This window comes from Syngnathus leptorhynchus, chromosome 7 (assembly GCF_054491065.1).
Source record: "Syngnathus leptorhynchus isolate UIUO chromosome 7, UIUO_Slep, whole genome shotgun sequence".
NCBI lineage: Eukaryota > Metazoa > Chordata > Actinopteri > Syngnathiformes > Syngnathidae > Syngnathus > Syngnathus leptorhynchus.
The window spans coordinates 3,482,512-3,501,464 of NC_141201.1; the positions used below are offsets into that span (position 1 = coordinate 3,482,512).

Sequence of the window (18,953 nt, forward strand, 5' to 3'; positions counted from 1 at the left end):
AAAAAAAAAAAAAATAGTTTGAGATTTTGGTGGACAACTCTGAAAGGGTTTTGCCCACCACCAAATCTTAAATCACAACTTGATGTAATTCCAACAACAACAAAAAAAGAATCGAAGAATTCATTCAAGGAGGTGGCATCATGTAGACGCACTTTATTCCTAAAACAGAAGCTGCACCATCAGTAGCGGCACAATTATATGTACACATATACACACACGCACACACACGATTACCTAAATCTGTTATATAAAATATATCATCTGACAATGTACCTTTTGAATTCCTCTCCAGAGCTCATTGAGTTCAAGTGTGCGAGAGCGTCTGGAGCCCCAAAATGGCGGGCGAGACGCGACGCTTCCTGTGCGCTCGCCGCGGGGAGGGGGCGGGGCCAGGCGTCCACTTCATGTTTACAGCGTGGCGATAAAAAGGCGTGTACCCTTCTTTGAAAAAATAAGATTCTAAAAGTCATCTACAGCAAAAAAGTTCACCACTTGTTCCAAAGCCACTTCCTTTACACTGAGATGTACACACCCGCTAGGATTTGTAATATATAAAAGATATTAAGCGTTAAAAATTCCACATTTAAAAACTTACAATAAATAATATATGCAGGCATTTCATTAGGATAAAATTTCATCGATTGCAATCTACAGTCATTAAAAACACCTTTTTACGAAACCTCCCTTGATCATCCAAAATGGATTCTTGGCATCTGATTGGACGCTGGGCGGGAGCGCCGACAGGCTTCTTCCTGTTCCCGGTGAGTCGCGTGACGGCTCGTCCGTGAGCATCAGAGCATGTTCATGATGAAATTGTACATCTGCGTCAGCACCACAAAGTGAACGGGCAGACAGGAGCGGCGGTCCTGAGTGGCGGGGTCGCACGTCAGCCAGGAGAGGGCGTTGTACTGCTCCAGGACAAATCTGAGACCCCCCCAAAAAATGTAAACTTTACAGCGTGCAATGCTGTAAAATGTTCAATATCAAACTTTCTTCAGCTTTAATCCTCACGTCTGTACATGTTCAGTGACTGACCTGAGGACGTCTGAGGTGTGGTTGGAGTCGAGGGGATGGGAGTGTTTACTGTGCAGCAGCTCGTCGGATTGGACAGAGGACACGTGCAGGTGCAGAGAAGCCTAGAGGAGACAACGTTCACATCATCGTCATCGTCATGAGCGTCAATAAACAAAAATTAAGGGGGAAAAAAAAAAAAAAAAAGCTCTTATCTGGTACCTTGAGGAACAGAGGACACTGGTTCTGAGCTTGAGGACAGGCTGACCAAAACCAGTCGGGTAGCGGTCCGGCCTTGGCAGTGGACACGAAGTAGCCCAGCGCCATGGGCTGCTGCAGGATGTTCAACGCCTCCTCGTGAGATTCCATGCGATCCGCGCTCTGACCCTGCAGCACAAAATGTCAAATGAAAATCAGACAATAAAATCATTCAAATCACAAATCAACAATGTTTACTTCATTTTCAAACAGATTGGATGGAGAAAGTAGGCCAAATGTCAACAAACTATATTTGTAAAAAAATCAACATTGTCGCATTCCAGTTCTGGAAGGGGATGCTAAAGGTTTTTAGCATTTTTAAGCATGTTTGAAGGTATTTGCGACCCTACAACACGAGGTAACGTCAGTACAAACCTTGCTTCCGTCGCCGCCCTGGTGGTAGTGCGAGCCAGGCGAGTGAACAGGGGAGGTGGTGGGAGAGTTGGGCAGGATGCTGATGATGTCCGGGTCCACCATGTCGTTGTCGAACAGCTCGAAGATACCAATTTCGTCAGAGCCGTCTGTGACGAAGGAGAGGTTTGCTTCGTTCAGGAGCTAACGACGCAACCCGGCGTGGCGCCGAGGCTCACCTGGATTAATGGGGTTGAAGTTGATGTCGATGGGCTCCGACGTGTTGGTGTTGACCTGCACCATGGCCGAGGTAGGGAATACCAAGATGTGCGTGCATGACGTGTCCTGCGGCGTGCTCAGCTGCGACGTCTGCATGTTGAGCGTGGTGCTGCGGCCGAACACTGAGCCCGTCGACACCGAATCTGCACGGTGGGAGAATTCACACCAATCAAAACACAGGGCAAGGATTTGCTTGCTCAATTTAGATGTGCACTGAGTTTCACCTGGCATGACCACAAAAGAACCTTGAGGCTCCATGGCGACGAGGCAGGCGCTAAGGATGCTGGGAGTGTCGGCAGCAGAGATGCCGCACATCCGGCACGTCTCTTTTAAGCGTTTGCTGAGGGACTGAAGGTTCCTCCTGCTCAGCAGAATACTCCAGTCTGGACCAATGAGCACAACAAGAACACGTTTTTTTTTCTTCTTCTCAACACTCAATGTGTTTTAATTGTCATGCAGTTTGAACAGTGGTTCTTTGGCAGACTACTAGAGGGAGCCAATGTGGCACACTTGAGACAAATCCAAATTTGCTATGACCAACATGTTGGAAATGATGTACATTTTGTAACGAATTGATGACAAACTGCTATAGAAATTCAAGTTCCACTTTAAAATTTTATTTGGGAAATGCTGTCGAATACACGTTTACCTCTGAGCTCGCCGTGGCCCATCCTCCCCAGGCGACCAATGACCACCCTCCATGGCAGTGATGTGACCTGCACCAAGCCCAGGCACCAATCCCACAGCTTTTGCAGACCCAGCCGTCGTGCGGAGCCCATTTTCCTGCGGGCCCTGCAACCAAACACACAAAGAAGTTGAAAAATAAAAATCAGCAGTCCCTGTCGCTGTTGCCCGAGGCGGGTGTGCCGGCCGGGGGGGGCTCACCTGTTGGGCACGTCGATGCTGATGATGCAACTCTCCAGCAGCTCGCCGTGCTGGTCAGTACAGGAGGCCAGCAGCCAGCGCTGGTCGTGCGACAGGCAGTAGCCCACAAACAGGATGTTGTACTTCTGCGACGCCTCGCCGAACGTCTCGCCTAGCTCCGTCTGCTTATCTTTCACCGGGGCCAGAATGAAAGGCGGCGTGTACAGACGCAGACACTCCGGCCTCTGCGTGGACAGAAAAAGAAAAGTTTATAAAGCTCAAAACGCTAGAAACCTTTCAGATCAGCCAGGATGACGCTACCTCTGGGTTTTTGAGCGCCATGTCGATGGCAAGGCCAGGACCGAAACCGGTCAGAGCCTTGAAGTTGGTGGACTTGGGCAGGGGCCGGCGACACTGCGTGAAGACGGAGAAGGCGAGCGACTTGAGGTGCTGGCCGTACAGGTGGCGCTCGCCGCTGTGCACCGGCTGCAGGAGGTACTGGCACGGAACGATCTGACAAAAAACACAAGCGGACGTTATTGAATATATGGTGGCAGAACAGCAGACTTGTTTTTTTTTTTAACGCCACCTACCTGCACGGAGACGGCGTTTCTGATGCGAGTGGGAAGGAACTGGAGCATCTCCATGTAGCAGCGTAAGAGGCCCAGCGTGTAAGCGCTGGACTGGACCTCGCGGTCGGCGTCGGTGTAGCTGAACGGGTCCACTATGTACACCACGATGGCGGGCGGGTAGGAGATGGCGTGCGACTCGCCGTCCGTTGGCTTGCCCACTTTGTCTCTCTCCATTGTGCTGAGGAGATGAAAGCAATGTGTATTGGCTTGTAGAACAAAAAGAGGCGGGACTAAATCACATAGGCGGGACTAAATCACAAGGTACAATTGGGAGGGAAAAAATTATGTTTGCATAGTAATGACTCACCTCTCAGGTGCCTCACTCGAGCTTTGGGCAGTGGCCCCATTTTCCGCACCCGGGCCTTGTGGGTTGGACTGTGGCCCGTTATGCGCCGCGCTACCCTGCAACCCTCCGGCTCCAAATGAGGGGTAGGCGCTCGGCTTGGACGACGACAACCCAGCCATTGTCTGGGGGCCGGAAGGGGCGGGCGGAGGGGCGCTGTTGATCTGAGTGGCGTTTGAGTGTCCTGAGGCGGCGCTTGAAGAGGCGGAGCTCTGCGATGATGCGGCGGTGGCGGGGTTGCGCTGGGATAGGAGGGAGCTGTCCAAAGACTGCTCTGCTAGGTAGGGAGCTAAGAGAGAAGATGGATGTTCTCAGAACTGATTGTAGGATTATAATTAAGAATCTTAGAGGAAAAATATAGTTCGGTGAGAGAAGTACCTAGATCGTAGCGGCACACTTGAGCAAAGACTTTGAGTTTATTGAAGGCCTCGCTGTTGCCGTCTCTGGCGGCCATCTTGAGGAACCAGTCGCTGAGGGGCTGCTCGGCCATGCTCCTGCCTTCTGTGCTGCCGACCTTCAGGATGCCCTCGGGATGGCTTTTGCAGATGGGCCTGTGCTGGCCGAGCTGGCACGCCTGTCAGGGGAAATCAAATCACAGCTTCTGTTTAGGAAACTTTTTTTTTTTTTGTAGAAATGTGAGCATAAAAACAAGAGCAGGAAGCACGCACCTCATACATGGCGCTCAAATCTTTGAAGAATGTTTTGGCCCGGCAGAGGAGCGTTTCGCTTTCTGGGCAGACGACGACAAAGCCGACATCTCTCTGGGAGCCGAAAGGATCCAGGAGAAGCTTTTCCCAGTAGGGCAAGCCAAAGGGGGACAGCACCACAAAGTCGTACTCGTAGCCGACCAGAAATGTTGGGATGGGGAGCGGCTCGGGAGACTCGTCTGTACCTGTGCACACAAGCAAGAAGACAAGCTTAAGAAGCTCCAAAAAAAAAACAGTTTCAGAATCAATTATCTTACATTGCATGCAAGTGCAATGCAAAAAGATTTCTAACCCAGGCTGACATTTGAAGATTGTAACTATTTGAAATCGATTTGAAAAGGTCAGCTAATTTGGTCACTTATGGTGAACTAAACTTTGACTTGAGTTCTCTGCGGTCTTACCATAAGATCCCCTCCCGGCCATCTTGTGGAACTGCTGCCAGGTGAGGGGTCCTTGAACGCCCCACGAGCGCACGCTTCTCTTCTTCTGAATGGTGTCCTGCAAGACAGGCTGGAGGGACAACAGCACCCGCAGCACGTCCTGAGAGAACAGCTTGTTCATGTCCGCTGCTACACAAGGGAAGAACACACAAAAGAAAAATCTGACTTCATAGTCGTTAACAGGACAAGAAAAGATAGACGGAAGGGAATGGATGCTTACATTTGCATTTTGGCCACTGATGAAGACAAGTGCTTTTCACGAGACTTTCATCCACCTTGCCTCCCGACATGTTGTCCATGAACTGCCGGCCGTGCTCCAGCGCCATGTAGCAGTCGTTGTAACAGTCTCTCTCCTCCACCCTTACAAAGGAGCTGGGGGCGGAGCTCAGTTTGGGGTACTCCACGCCTCCCATGGGCGCAAACGGGTTGGTACACTGGTCCTGGAGGAGTAGGATGAGCTCGTCGGGCGGTTTCTCCTTCAGACTGCATGACTTGTGTTTGGCCGACGCCCGTAGCTCTTCAAAGCAGCGCTCCGTGTCGCGGCCGGCGTCCGAGCCGCGGCCGACCACGTCTAGCTCGTCTTCCAGGAAGAGCCCGGCGGATTGGCCGAAGCGGCGATTGGCGACGGCGCTGAAGCCGCACGTGCAGGGGTACTGGGCCTCGCCGTTGTCCTTCAGGTACACGCCCACGTCGGCGCCTCGGATGTTCATGTTGCACACGCACACGCAGCAGCTGTCGAAGTTGCAGTCCTTGAAGAGGTTCATGACCGACTCGGAGAGGATGAGCGTGACGTAGAGGCTGTGCGCCTCCGGGACGGACGGGACGGTGGCCGGCTCCACCGAGCTGAGCGGCCGGCAGGTGGAGGAAGTGGAAGCCGGGGAGTAGAGGTCAGAGTTGTCGTACTTGAGCGAGCCCTGGACGCTGGATGGTCCGCGCGGCGTTCTGGGGGTGCGGGGAGTGCGAGGCGTGGGCACGGAGAAACGGGGCGTGGCCGGAGACGGGAGGATGCCTGCGCCGCTGTTGCTGGGAGGGGCACTGCTGGACATGACGGGCGTGTGGGTCTGAGGGGTGTGGCTCTGGATGTCATCAGGCTCAACGCTTGGGATGTTGCTTTTGGAAAACAAATATGCCGTTAGATGGTTCAACATTTGACAGGGGCTTTGAACGTCTTCATTTCTTACCTGTCTTTGGTCACCGCAGGTGGCATCAGCTCCATTTTGCCGATGGTCCAGTTCCGCATGTACACGCATTTGTGCTCGGGCAGCTTGATGGGCATCAGACACTGACTGGGCAGCGTCTTCAGCGGGGCGTACATGGAGCAGCCAATAAATGGCTGACTCGTCTCCGGCTTGTACACAAAAGAAAAGTCCTACGAGAAAACAAGAAGGCAGAATTTCAAAGACAGCTTGCTCTTTGGGCTGGGCGCTCGGGCGGTGGGTGCGACGTACCTTTACTTCAGAGGGCTTGGGGCTGCAGAAACCCTCCTCCACCTCCATCTTGAAATGGTTGTTGAGCTGGCTGCTGTCCAACAGGGTGAGGCCGGCCCCCGCTTCCAGGCTGTCCTTGCTGCCCGAGTTCATGGGGGAGTAGCCCTGCTGGTCCGTAGACGGTGGGGTGGGAAACATCTTGTGCAGATCTGCCGTGCCTGTCCGGGCGGGGAAAGGAAGATGTTACTGCCCTGCTGAAAAACATTCCTGACTCTAAAAGATCCGTGAAGGATAATCTTACTTATGCAAGCCAAGGGGTCCAAAGATGCGGGCTTTGCTTCTTTCGAGACAAATTTGTCATCTACACCAGCCCCGGCTCTTTTGGCTCCAGGCTTTGGGAATACATCATCACGTCGGTGAATAATGCAACATTTGACGGCTCCTCGGCCAGCACGCCGTGATAATCTTCAGATGTGAACTTACCGCTAACTCATCTTCATCCGAATTGAAGATTTTATCCAAGTCACTATAGGACACGGCCAAGTCGTTCTCATGGATGAGGCTGGTGGAGGCGGCTGGCTTGCTGCCTGATGGACCTTGACCTTCTGCGCCACATTTACACAGAAAGCACACCGTGAGAACGCGCCAACTTGGTACTTACGCAATGAAAGAGTTAGCACTCACCATCAGCTGAAGCCGATCCGTCATCCAGCTACGTTTGGGAGAAAAACGAATCAGAACTTAACCTAGCTTTGTCTCACGCGGTGGTTCTCAAAATCTGTACACACGACACCTACCTTGTGTTTCTTGCTCCCATCCCTCTCAACTCCAGACTTGTCCCTCTTTTCCCTGAAACTGAATTCTTCGTCCCCTTCGTCAAAGGCGTAAGGATCCGGCTCGCCGCTGTGGTCGCCGTCCGCCGTGGAGCAGGACAGGTATGTGTTCCTCCGCTGGGCGTAGGTCTTCACCAGGTCCTGGGACACTTTGAGAGGCTGCATGGAGCCCGCCATCAACCTGAGGAGGAGATTTATGCATAGCAAAAAAAAAAAAATAAACGACTTTTTAATTATAACACTTTAAGTGTCAAGAGTGCCTAAATGCAATTAGCATTGAGCAGCTAGCATAGTTAGAATATAGCTCGTAGCCTTTCTTTTTTTAAACAAACATTGTATTTCTATTCAAGTACTGCACGCGAGTAGTTTTCCCATCTCTGCTGGTAAATTGCTTACTCTGTAACAGACACGACGCTTTCGGCTCCCGCGCCGCCTCCAGAGTCATCTCGTACTTTATCGGCAGGTAGCAGAGGTGTGTGAAAGATGGCCGCCTTCTTCCTCGGCAGGTTGAAATACTTCCAGGGATTGTGTCCGGGATCTTCGTTGGGGTTGACGGCGGAGCCGATAAAGACGGTGGGCTCCAAGGTTTCGCTAAAGGGTGGGGGGAAGGGTAAAGGCATGGGCGTGCTTTCCGGAGGGGCCTCCTCCGACGAGCTCTTCTGAGGCAGCAGGCAAGGCTCCACCGAAGGCGGGTAAAAGGGCTGGTGAATGGGCGTGGAGTTCTTCATGCCGCTCGGAGTCAGGTCGCCGTCGGCGTGGTCGCACGGGTGCGGGCTGAGCGGCGGAGGTGGCGGCGAGCCCACCAAGTCGGCGGGGGGGCCGTGGGTGTGCGGCGTGGGCGCTTTGGGGGGCGCGGCGGTGTCCACGTGGTGCAGGCTGGGGTAGGTGCTCTCCTCCTGCCCTCGCAGGCACAGCCTGGGCGTCTGAGGCTCCAGCGGCTGCTCGTCGCTCACAGAGTTGCGGTGGTGAAAGGGAGTCTGCGGCCTCTTTTGCTGCTTCTCGCCTTTCTCCAGCTTCTCAGCCAGCTTGTGCTTTGGGGCTGGCGGGGTGGGCTGGCCTGACGACGGCGGGTGTCCTGAGCTGTTCATGGGCCGCTGCTTGGGATTCTTATGCCTAAGTGAGGATGGTGGGGAGATGCTGTTAAACAAGACATTCCGAAATGGAATCTTATCCCCACCCCCCCTCTCCAAATAAATGATACTTTCTGCCACACATATTATTTGATGAGCAAACCTTGAACAATTGCAATGTGGCCTGTGGACGGGCTCCATGAAATCCCACAGCCCGGTTTTGTCTGCCTCGTCCTCACAAGTCCCGTTGGTCAAGGTTGTAAACTTCCTCCTACCAAGACAGAAGTATTGACATTTACCAAGAAACTCAGCATTTATTTTTTGGATTGAAAGAATTGGGGAAAAGAATGCTTTTATATACTTGTTCCCTGTGCGGTTTATGTTATATTCCTGCCAGACGGACTCCACCATGTGGCTGGCCAGCCTTCGAGGGATTTTCCCCCCGTGAAGGGTGTTGTTGGAACTGAAGCCGTCGGACGCAGAAGACAATTTATGCCACCTGTGTGCTGGCTGATAGCCTACAATGACGGCAAGACAACCGTGATATATTATACAGTATAGAAATATATCTAAGTATATTCCGGAAAAATTGGCTGCGGCCGTACCAGTCTGAGCTTCCTCCGGCGACGTTGGTGGCGTCAGCGTGACAGAGGACATGGCGGGATCTCTGTGAGCGGCCTGGCCTGACTGAGCGCCGCACGTGCTTCCTGAGGTGTTGGATGAACCTTGAGAGACCACTGCGGAGAGATCCGTCAGGGGGAGGAGCACCAGACAGGAAGGGTACACCATCCTCACCCCAGCTGGAACAGGAACACACACAAATCAGAACGAGTACACAAAAATGGGTGGAATGCTTCAGCTATTAAAATGTGTGACGCCTCACCAACGAGAACCTCCACGGCCGCCAGGGAGTCATCTTCCCAGTCGCCGTCCTCCATCTTCTCCTCCTGGATCTCCTTAGGATTGGGGCTGATGGGATAAAACTGCCGCCACTCTTCAATGAGCTTCTGCGTGGGGTGGTCTGACATTTTGAAGCCCTGGCCCGTGAGGGAACCGTTCAAGCCGTACGGGCTCAAGATGACTGCAAAGCAGGTAAGGGTGTGTTAAGCGGAGAGTGACAAGTGAGCGGGATCCGCACGGGGATTACCTTGCAAGGGGCTGGAGCTCTGCTGGGCGAGGCTCAGGTGCTCCTCGCTCAGCCGCTGCAGAGGCTGGTGTTGCGCAATCTCCACGCTGGTGCACACGCTACTATCGCCGTGCACAAAAAATGTGAACGCGCAGGACAGATGCTCGCTGTCATGGAGAGAGAGAGAGAGAGACACACACAGTGGCGCATTTAATAGGGCGGGATTAGGTCTTTGAAATGACACAATGACACTTTGGAACGAGGTGTCAAGTGAATCTCTGGCCTATTTGAAATAATGAACAAAGGATCACGGGTCATATCCTCAACAGCCTCCATCTGATTACTTTTGTCAGGCTATTTCTCAATAAAAATGTAAAAAAACCACAAAAAAAAACGTGTATAGTCTTACAAATAATACAACAATCGAGGTCATTATTTTCCATTTCGACAAGGGGCCAAGTGCAGTGAAATTGTACTTGTTGACATAGTTGCTGTAAAAACCACAGTGCACGCTCAGCATTTTCCAAAGGCTGACCCTGTTTACTGGCCAGCTAGTGCGAGAGACGACAACTGCGTTAGGAGGAACTGACTCAACTCCCACTTACAGCGCCTAACACATTTATTAGACCACCACCCAAACGTGAGCGTCGTGCCACAGCTGCCTTGAATTAACAACCAAAAATTAGTTTTTACTTGCATTCCTTAAACAAAAAAATAAATAAATGTTCATTTCTAAACTCAAGTCTAAAACTTGCTAAGCGCAGTAAGAGGGAAGAAAAGAGTCATTCCAAGGCATCCATTTTGTGTTTGCCTGTTGGCCTATCAAACAACTGCATTCAAATATGAGGACAATGTTGCATAAGGGCTAAATAAATACATCACAAGCAGCAAAGAGCCCGTCTGCGGTCAAAGCCAAGCATGTGAAGCAAACACATTGGAGCACTCAAGGCATCTATGCATCTACTTTTGATGGCCTTTCTTTTAATTAGGCCTGGCTCGGATCCAGGGGAGATTTGCTAAGTGAACTGGCGGGCTGCTCTCACGTTAACTTGCGTCACGCAGTGGAGGAGGTCACACGTTAAGACAAATGTGATTTGAAATTGACTTCATATGACACATTGACGAAAATGCAACGTCAACCTTGCAATCTTTTCGTTCCGAAATAGTGTGACACAGCAAACACGAACATCTGCGAGGGCCCCTTTTTTCAGACGATCCCTCCACTGGGAATGAGCGAAGCACGTCGTGGCGTGGGAAGCCCCCGAATTGTAGTATGAATGAGAACATCTATCCCCACTGCGGTATATTTACTGGACACACGTGTGTCACAAAACTTCCAGGACTGACGTCACAAAAGACATTTGAAAATCCAAACTAACAGTCCATGGATCTGTTCTAAAAAAAAAAAAAGTAGCTCCGGTCTTGCACCAAAACAGCTTTCATTTGGAAAAAGCAGCATACAGACAAATGTTCCATCGCTCAGAAACCAAGTGTGTGATTTTACTACTGTATTTTTCGGTAGCGGTTTTTTCTGCTTTGGTTGCACTGCAAAGAATTTGCCCCGAGGCATGTTTAAGCTGCATGCCGCATTTAATGAGAGACAGAAAACAGCTTTATGTTTGAAAAAAAAAAATACACACACCTCCATCTATTAGCATTAGCACAATGACAAGTTTCTGACCAAGCGCAGCAGTGGGGTTCCTTCCTACCTTTTATTGATGACTTTCTCGTCCTTCTGATAAGGCTTCACGAACCACTTGCCGATGCGTACAAAGCCGCGGTTCATGAGGCAGCGCTCCAGCAGGTTGTGGATGGCTTTGAACAGGAGCGTACGACACTCGTAAGACAGGCCGCTTTCCCACTCGCCGTCCTCCTCGCCTGGAAAGAGGTGGAGACATTAGAAAAATAAACTAAAATAAAAACTGGAAATGTACATGAACAAATCCCAAGGGGCATCCTCAGATTGTGTGTTTAAGTACGATAAAAGTTGTCAGTCAGGTTTTGACAATATGGACGGCGTGAGTGAAACTGAAAGTGTCTTTTGAACGACGTCGTCCTAACATTTATGGTGCTGTATTTTGAGAGCGTGAGGTCATGTGACACATTCTGGGGGTGGGGTCTGGTATTTGCAGATACCCACTTTGTGTCTTCAGCTGCAGAGTGTTTGGGGGAACGCCTGTTGAAATTCCCCAGGTGTACCTAATACCACGGCCTGAAAGTCAACAATCCAAATGTGCTTGTTTTTGCCCCAATTGTAGAGTGATAGGCTCGTGATCTGCGCTGACCCCCCAACCCCCCCTTCACTCAGTTATAAAACTCCGGAAGAGGTCATCTTGAATGGCTTGCCGAGAATCAAATTCCACAAGCGTTTTTTGAGGAAAGCTGCTACATACCGGCCTGAATCTCAGGTGGCCCAGAGCCAGCAGATTCCACACAGCTTTGGACAACTGACTCACAACACATCAGATGTTGCAAAAACAGTAATGGAGGAGAGAAAAAAAGGCTTGCTTTGAAATGATAAAACTAAGAAGAACGTTCCCGCGGAAGTGCCTTTATTACACCTGTGTTCTCACTCGAGCTCTAGGAGTGGCTATATTTGACCGAGGACTCACTCAAGAGTTCGTTGTGGATGAGCTCAGCGAAGCTGGGGTCGTCGCCCCACCAGAAGAGCCAGAGTTCCCGGCGACCAGGCGTGTGATGCCGCCGCCACACGCTCAGTACGTCGGCCGCCATGCACCGGCTGAAGCTGCACAAGATGGGGTCCTCCTCGGTCACGGGGAAGAGGATGGGCGACGACGTGGGGCCTTCCCACACAAAGCGCCGCCATTTTATCCCAGTCAAATCAGCCTAGAAAGGAAGAGAGAGCATTGATGAAAAGGTTGGAGAGACAAAATATCATTTCTTAACTCTATCACTCTATTGCAAAACAAGTGGACAAAGCATAATGCCGGCCACCATTCTTTTGAAGTTTTTTTTTATTTTTTTATTAGTGGGACTCTTTCCTAGTCTATGTGGCCTAGTGTTTGATTGTATAAGTGTGTGGAGTGTGTAGCATGTGAAAAGTTATCATCTGTTGACCATACAATATAACCCATAGAGGATCATTTATATTGTCATGATCGATGTGTGGAGTTTTGGCTTTGCTCTGCTGCGAGTCTGCTCACCGTTGATGGCGCATTGTGATTTTCTAGGAACGTGATCATTTGATTCAAGAGATTCAAGAGTTTATTGAATCTCTTGAATTTGATCATCTAAGAGCTGGCACAAATAGTAACAAAAAAATATTTACGCGGTCAGTGTCATCATTAATAATTTAATTAACTGATAATAACAATGTCAGAATTATTAAAGTAATTTGCAAAATTAGAAGAATATAACGCTCAATTTTGGGGCTGTTGATAAAAACATTAAGTCTCAGTACTGTAACACCGTGACTGATGATCATTTGAAAGTGTGCATGCTCCTCCCTAAAAGCAGTTACTGTCTAAACTATGCATTCCTCGCTGACATGCATGTTTTGGGCATGTGTGAAGAAGCCCGAGAACCACAGGGAGAACATGCAAACTGCACACAGAAACTTATCGAAGTGAATTAACAATCAAAAAAAGGAGCCGCTGCGAATATGTTCAAAAAAATAAAAAACATGCCACACGCGATCGTAATGATCATAAAAAGTTGACAGCCCACATGCGCATATCAGTGGAAACAGATTAGTGAGTAAAACATTGAACAGCTGACGGGCTCGTCTAACACGACTTTAGTGTTTGTAGTAAGACTTGCTCGTAATTAATGCTAATGTCAGCGTATTGTGTGCACCCTAGGCGGCATACGAGCCCTATTCATAAGGCAATTGGGCACCGCTTGGCCCCGCAGTATGTGTGCTGCTCCTATTATGGAAGTTGGCCGAGATCACGATTTGCAAGTTGCAGGCCCCGATGCCTTCACGCCAGTCTGCAAGTGACGTTACAAAGCTCGGCAGCCTGATTAGCCAAAATGGCTTTCTGTGGCCTCAGCGGGCGCAGAGCTAGGCTAGCTTACACATACACATTCATATACACTCAACAACATAACACACAGCCTTACCAGGCAGAAGAGGTTGGAGTGGCAGTCCTCCAAACTGGCCCCGTTTGGTACAAAGCACGAAGTCATCCTTGTCACTGCGTCTTCGGAATCTTTAAGTCCATGGTCTCACACAAGAACTGCTCGCTCGGGGTGGTGGTAGTGGTGGTGGGGGGGTGCTGCTTCTACGACCAGACGCCGCTAGTCAGCCAGGCAACTTCCAGCCGGCGCTAGCCGCCGCTAGCCCGAAAGCTAAGCCAACGTTATGGATCGCATCGAGCGGAAAGACAAGCATCTAGCTAAACGATTCATCAATCCGATTTGAAATGTATTGTCCGGTGGGCTTACAGTGAGCGAGAGTGCCTTCGGCGGTGGCGCTACATTACCGTAAATATCAAAATAGCCCGAGTTAACATGACCGGATTGACTACCGCTGACTAAGTGATATTCGCGGTGTCCAAAAAAAATAATAATACGGGGAGCTCCGAAAGTAAAACAGGAAAAACTTCAGCCCCGAATGCGCTAGCGCTATTGGCTGCTAGCCGATCTGAAACAATTTCAAGGCAAAGGAACTCTGTGTGTCTGTCTGTCTGTCTGTCTTGTCTGTGTGTCTGTCTCTCCCCTCCCCCTGGTCTCTACTAGCCTGCTAGCAGACGAGCTAACATGCCAGAGGTCCAACAACGCTAGCCTCCATAAAACAATTAGCTCCGCCGCCCCCCCGTTTCGCTAACAAGCACCATGATGCTCCCCCGTGCGATCGCCGAAAACAACCCCCGAGAAAGAAAGGAAAGGGCCAAACGGCGAGGCTACTCATCGGCTTGCGCGCCCCCCTGCCCGTGCTCCATGGCTCCAGCAGATTTCCATTATTTCAGCTCATGGATTGAATTCTTTAATGGCGGCCAGGAGGACAAGTCTGCCTCTCGGCTCTGATTGGCCATTTGCCGCTAATGGGGGCGTCATCCGGCTTCAAGTAGCTCCATGACTTCACAGTTTACAAGATGAAAGCTCCACTTGCATCTGTCATACTACTGTCACTGGAGCTCACCCCCTCAATGATGTCTCTCGGGCCGACACGTTACTCACTGCAACACGTTTTTATTGGATTGTGTCAATGCACAGATGATCGTTGACATCATAAAAACTTGATCAATCCTGACACATTTCGACACCTGTTCTAACCATTCCAACTTCAACAAAGCAAAGAAAATGAGGACTACTAGAATTCACATCCCTGAAGTTCTCACTTTTAAGATTTTACATTCACCACCCCAACATTCATTTATAATGAGACAGTAAAGAAAAATGTTCCCTATTATTGTCATTCCAAAGTCAAACAATTCAGCTCATTCTAAACATGCTGCGAGCAGTTTTACACACTTTTTAAAAAAATCAATAGAAATGTGCAGAGTTGCCAATGGATATACATGGTTTGTATACCAAGTTAGAATATCTTTACAATGTCATGGAATTTACACAAATGGCTATGATTGAGCATACTTTGACTAATTCGATCCAATTTAAATGAAAAATACGGACATATTGTGTACACTTTCTCAATGGCTGCATTTTGCAAAAGTATACATAAATATGGCCCCTTTCTTTTATTTTAATTTGTAGTATTATAATTGCAAACAATATTTTCATGGGAACAGGGAAGCATTTTAGTGTGTCTTTTTTTACACATATTTCAATTTTATGTGATAAAGAAAAACTGGATAAAAAATATAGGCTCTCTGGATACATAGAAAATGAGCGCTATAAGATTTCAATTTGTTGCATACTATATTTCAATCTGAGGTGCAAATTTCTTTGAGTCACTGTACAAATTTGGAGAAGTGCATTCCTGTATTAAATACATAAGTAAAATCCTACTTTATGTGTCAAATGACGCCTTTTTATGGACTTGGACGTCAGCGTGTCATTTGCAAATGAGTCCACAAGGCGGAGACTGACGTAGGCGGCGACGTCTCTCCTGGTAGGTCGAAGAAGAAAAGGGGGCGGGATTTCTGATGACACAACCAACATGTCAACAACATGCCGGAATCCTGCAAAGAAACACAAACTGAAGACAAGGGAAGACGCGGGCCACAAACACAGCGGCAAAATACGGCGTCACACAACATCGTGTCTACTATCTCTCAGTTTGCAGATGATAATCTCACACTTGTGCGGGTAGGAGTCTCCTGAATGCGGAAATCGTACAATATGATTGCTCCGTTGGTGTGAGGACAAGCCGGTCACATCATTAGGCACACTCGTGCAGTGTAAAAGCTCCCATCCATTCCTTCCCTTTAACGCCATTTTTTGCATACTGTTTTTGGTGACATCATCACCCATCTGTTGTCTCACACACAGAACTTAAGTGGTGGGCTCGCTCTTGCCGGGGTGATTCTAATAGCAAGGAGCATCAAACTGGTAAGAGTTCAAACCAACAACAGATTCTCACATAAGTCTTTTGGAGTCCAGACCATATGTTTGTATTTCCACTAATGGTCTAGATCACCAAATTCCAAGCAGTATCTGAGATCCCCGCTCATTTCGTGGAGAACAACATCAGCCTTCGTGGGAGAGTTCATTCCGTCAAGGAGCAAAGCCTCCAAGTGGAGCACGTACCCATCTTCTTGCCACTTTTGTCACCTCTACTTACCAAATACAAAGGTCATGCAAACCCCTTTCCGTCAATATAACGGGTCACAAACACCGGTAAAAGCAAATCATCAAGATTGCTTCATGGAGGAACACCAGCTTCCTCTTCTAATGTCGCTTTGACATTTTTTTTTTGTGTGCGTTTTAAGCACATTAGGTCGATTATCAAATCATGGCTAACGTTACCGTGGTAAGTGTCCAGTTCATGCACTTCAATGTGTTCATCTTGTCTGGTCAGGTGTGTCCACGTCAACCTTGCTGGTAAACCTCGCCGGTGTGGATCTGACCGCCGACGGCAAGTTATGGCTGCAGAGGAACGTCCTTCCCTCTCAGACAGTGTGGTTAAAGCTGATCAGTCGACAGGACGACACACTGCACTGTTTTGTGGCACACAGTAAGGTGAAGCAGACCCCCCCCCCCTCCATTAAATAACCCAATGTTTGAGCTCATTGTCCTCCCCTTTGTTGTCCAGCAGAGGGCGTCATGGGCTCGCTCCATGAACGAAGAGGCCCTGAGTCTGGGTCTGGCCCGCAGGGCTCCTATCGACGGGCTATCGCCGGACGCTCGCATATACTGGCGTCTGCACAAGCGGCTGCACAGGGCAGAGGTCAAAGCTGAGAAGAAGCGTCTGGGTTTTTGGAAGGAGGAGAGCCGATGGGAGAGGACCATCAAGGCTGTATTCAAACTGATACGGAGAATCTTTGGGAGGACCTGATTTGTAGAACATTTTGATTTCTTATATTTCAGGGAATATTTTCTCATATTATTTGCTGCAAATTGTTGCTTGTATCTCAGAACAACTTGTATCTCAAGGTGCCATTGTATCCTTCACTTTTTGTGCCCTAATGTTTGTGTGTCTCTGGATACTGCATGGTCCACTTGGCCCTCCTATGAGATCACTGTTGCTATAGAGCCACTAAATGTGAAACACAAAGCCTACACAGGGTAATATTGGCTTTGCTCAAACCCCATGGGAACTTTGTGTGTGTGTCTGTGGGGAAGAAAAAAAAGGGGGGGGGGGGTGGCGGGGGAATCCTAATAGATGCATTAGCGCTGAAACACGAGATGGAAATGATGCCCACAAACCGATGTGTTTTGCTTAATGAGAGTGATCGCTAACAAGCAGAGCAAATTTTTCCGTCTAAATGTGTTTACAAAATGACGCTTCTGCAAATGAGACGAGTTGTGTCCCGTGAGGGTGCACCCAAGCACTCAATCCCAATGGGCACACAAGGAGATTAGTGGAGGAGGAGGGTCACAGGGTGCGGGGGGGGGAATTTTGGGTAGCCAAGCACAAAAGACCAGAGAGGAGGAGTCACTGGGATAAGGGAGAGGGGGCGAAAGGGGGTGTGAGGAGCAAGGAAAGGGGGAGTGTGTGTGTGGGGGGGGGGGCGTTGATGAATCAACCGAGGCCTTCCTTTGTTGTGCAAATGTCGCGAGTGACTGTTAAAGGCCGGAGAGGCTCGCCCATTGGCTGGATGGGTTTAAAATTGTAAGGTGCATCTGTGGGCTGCCAGACTTTGAACTGTCACTCCGAAAGCGGTGGGAGAGAAACCACAGTGTGGATTCCCCAATGACAGTCCACAAGGATCCAAATAGAAGTTGAAAACGTGTGGACAAAAGTATTGGGACACGTGAATGTTACACTTACAGGATGAATGAATAAACACAATTATCTTAAAAAATGGTTAGTGTGTTTTTTTCTTCTCTATCAGCGTTGTCCATCAGTCCACTCCGATTTATCCACTTCGTGTTTTCCGAGTCACGAGTGTTCCCACTCCAGGAGGAGCAGTGTTTGAATAAGGCACCATGCTTGAGGTTGTGGTGGTGGTGGTGGTGGCTGCTACCTTGCCCAGACACACCAGTAAAATCTGTTGGAATACACTTCACATGTGACGGCAAAACACCATCACAGATTTTTTTTTTGACAGTTGTGATCTACTCACCGTGGATGGATACTTGAGGATGGAGTGCTCTGCTGTGAAGGAAGCTGTCAAGAGTTGAACAAGTAAGATAAAGAATACATGACATTTATTTTATGAGTGGATATTTTAATGTCTGTTCAATAATATCTACAAAGAACTAGTTTGAGGATCAGTGTGCCTATTTTGTAGAATAATTTAGTGAATCAGAGGGAAAAATGTCATTTGATACACTGTAGTGATTCTTTCAGTAGGCCTAAATGAGTTGTATTTCTTTTTCGCCCACAAATTAACGGTTGACTGTTGAGCTCACATGTGGCTTATCTTTGGCCATTGTGCCTCAACAGCAAAGATTTTCTGCAGCAGGGCAGCTTAACAAAGGCCTTTATTACACTCAGCCGGTAGCCATCCCAGAGAGAAGACGCGGGGGCAACTCCCCCAGCCACAGAGACCCGACCGAGTCCTTGGGGAGTTTGAGCGGACTCTCTGTAGTTGGATGAATGAGGGAGAATGAAAGTGACAGGAAACAGGCAGTTTGCGTTTCATGTAAAATCGTTCTGACATCATTTTTGAAAAATACTCAAGTGAGTCAGTGTCGTCACGGAGCCACGTAAACTAAGGAAGTAGGGGTGCCCAACCTGTGGCCCGTGGGCTAAGTATGAAATCCCAATAGTGAGGGGAAACATTACTCTGGTTAACATAATATTTTATTCACAGATGGCTTTATGTCTACCTTAACATATTTTTGACAAATTCCAAAAATGCTTTTTTTTTTTTCAAGCACAATTTTTTCAGATATTTTCAAATGTTTTTGACATTATAAAATCTTGCAATATATGTTTTATATACATTATAATTTATAGCTTTCAGGAATAACTTCCACCTGTTTGTTGCTAACCAAACAACAAAGTTTAAAAAATTACTTTCATATTTGATTATTATGATTATTATTATTGACCAGTTTAAAATATTTTGACCCTACAAA

The 18,953-nt window shown here is 48.7% G+C and overlaps 2 protein-coding genes across 3 annotated transcripts; one reads left to right on the forward strand and one right to left on the reverse strand.

Moving 5' to 3' along the window:
* Positions 1-119: 119 nt before the first annotated feature.
* Positions 120-14,447, reverse strand: LOC147054178 (mediator of RNA polymerase II transcription subunit 13-like). Its single transcript, XM_085916008.1, has 30 exons — positions 13,425-14,447; positions 11,954-12,188; positions 11,051-11,219; positions 9,363-9,508; positions 9,099-9,296; positions 8,821-9,015; positions 8,577-8,733; positions 8,379-8,486; positions 7,542-8,258; positions 7,110-7,326; positions 6,997-7,024; positions 6,796-6,917; positions 6,614-6,704; positions 6,334-6,530; positions 6,067-6,254; positions 5,106-5,995; positions 4,847-5,014; positions 4,407-4,630; positions 4,117-4,312; positions 3,703-4,027; positions 3,357-3,573; positions 3,085-3,276; positions 2,785-3,008; positions 2,549-2,691; positions 2,124-2,282; positions 1,860-2,042; positions 1,645-1,790; positions 1,234-1,398; positions 1,036-1,136; positions 120-924 (listed from the first exon to the last, which is right to left on the reverse strand). Exons 1-30 carry the CDS (start codon positions 13,488-13,490, stop codon positions 792-794), a joined length of 6,300 nt encoding a protein of 2,099 aa, XP_085772134.1. The 5' UTR covers positions 13,491-14,447; the 3' UTR covers positions 120-791.
* A 956-nt stretch (positions 14,448-15,403) lies between these two features.
* Positions 15,404-17,024, forward strand: miso1 (mitochondrial inner membrane subdomain organizer 1). 2 transcript variants are annotated; one of them, XM_085916677.1, is made up of 5 exons: positions 15,404-15,572; positions 15,756-15,815; positions 15,899-16,058; positions 16,285-16,445; positions 16,522-17,024. In XM_085916677.1, exons 1-5 carry the CDS (start codon positions 15,435-15,437, stop codon positions 16,759-16,761), a joined length of 759 nt encoding a protein of 252 aa, XP_085772803.1. In that variant the 5' UTR covers positions 15,404-15,434; the 3' UTR covers positions 16,762-17,024. The 2 variants fall into 2 exon arrangements, with proteins under 2 accessions (XP_085772803.1, XP_085772802.1); XM_085916676.1 differs by having other exon boundaries at positions 15,406-15,572; positions 16,519-17,024.
* The last annotated feature ends 1,929 nt before the right edge of the window (positions 17,025-18,953 follow it).

Coding starts and splice junctions, on each gene's coding strand:
- LOC147054178 (XM_085916008.1), bottom strand. CDS start 13,490: ATGACTTCGTGCTTTGTACCAAACGGGGCCAGTTTGGAGGACTGCCAC. Junction 6,918..6,996: donor CGGATCGGCTTCAGCTGATG/GTGAGTGCTAAC, acceptor AATGTGGCGCAG/AAGGTCAAGGTCCATCAGGC. Junction 2,043..2,123: donor TTCTTTTGTGGTCATGCCAG/GTGAAACTCAGT, acceptor CCCACCGTGCAG/ATTCGGTGTCGACGGGCTCA.
- miso1 (XM_085916676.1), top strand. CDS start 15,435: ATGCCGGAATCCTGCAAAGAAACACAAACTGAAGACAAGGGAAGACGC. Junction 15,816..15,898: donor TAGCAAGGAGCATCAAACTG/GTAAGAGTTCAA, acceptor CTAATGGTCTAG/ATCACCAAATTCCAAGCAGT. Junction 16,446..16,518: donor GTTTTGTGGCACACAGTAAG/GTGAAGCAGACC, acceptor TTTGTTGTCCAG/CAGAGGGCGTCATGGGCTCG.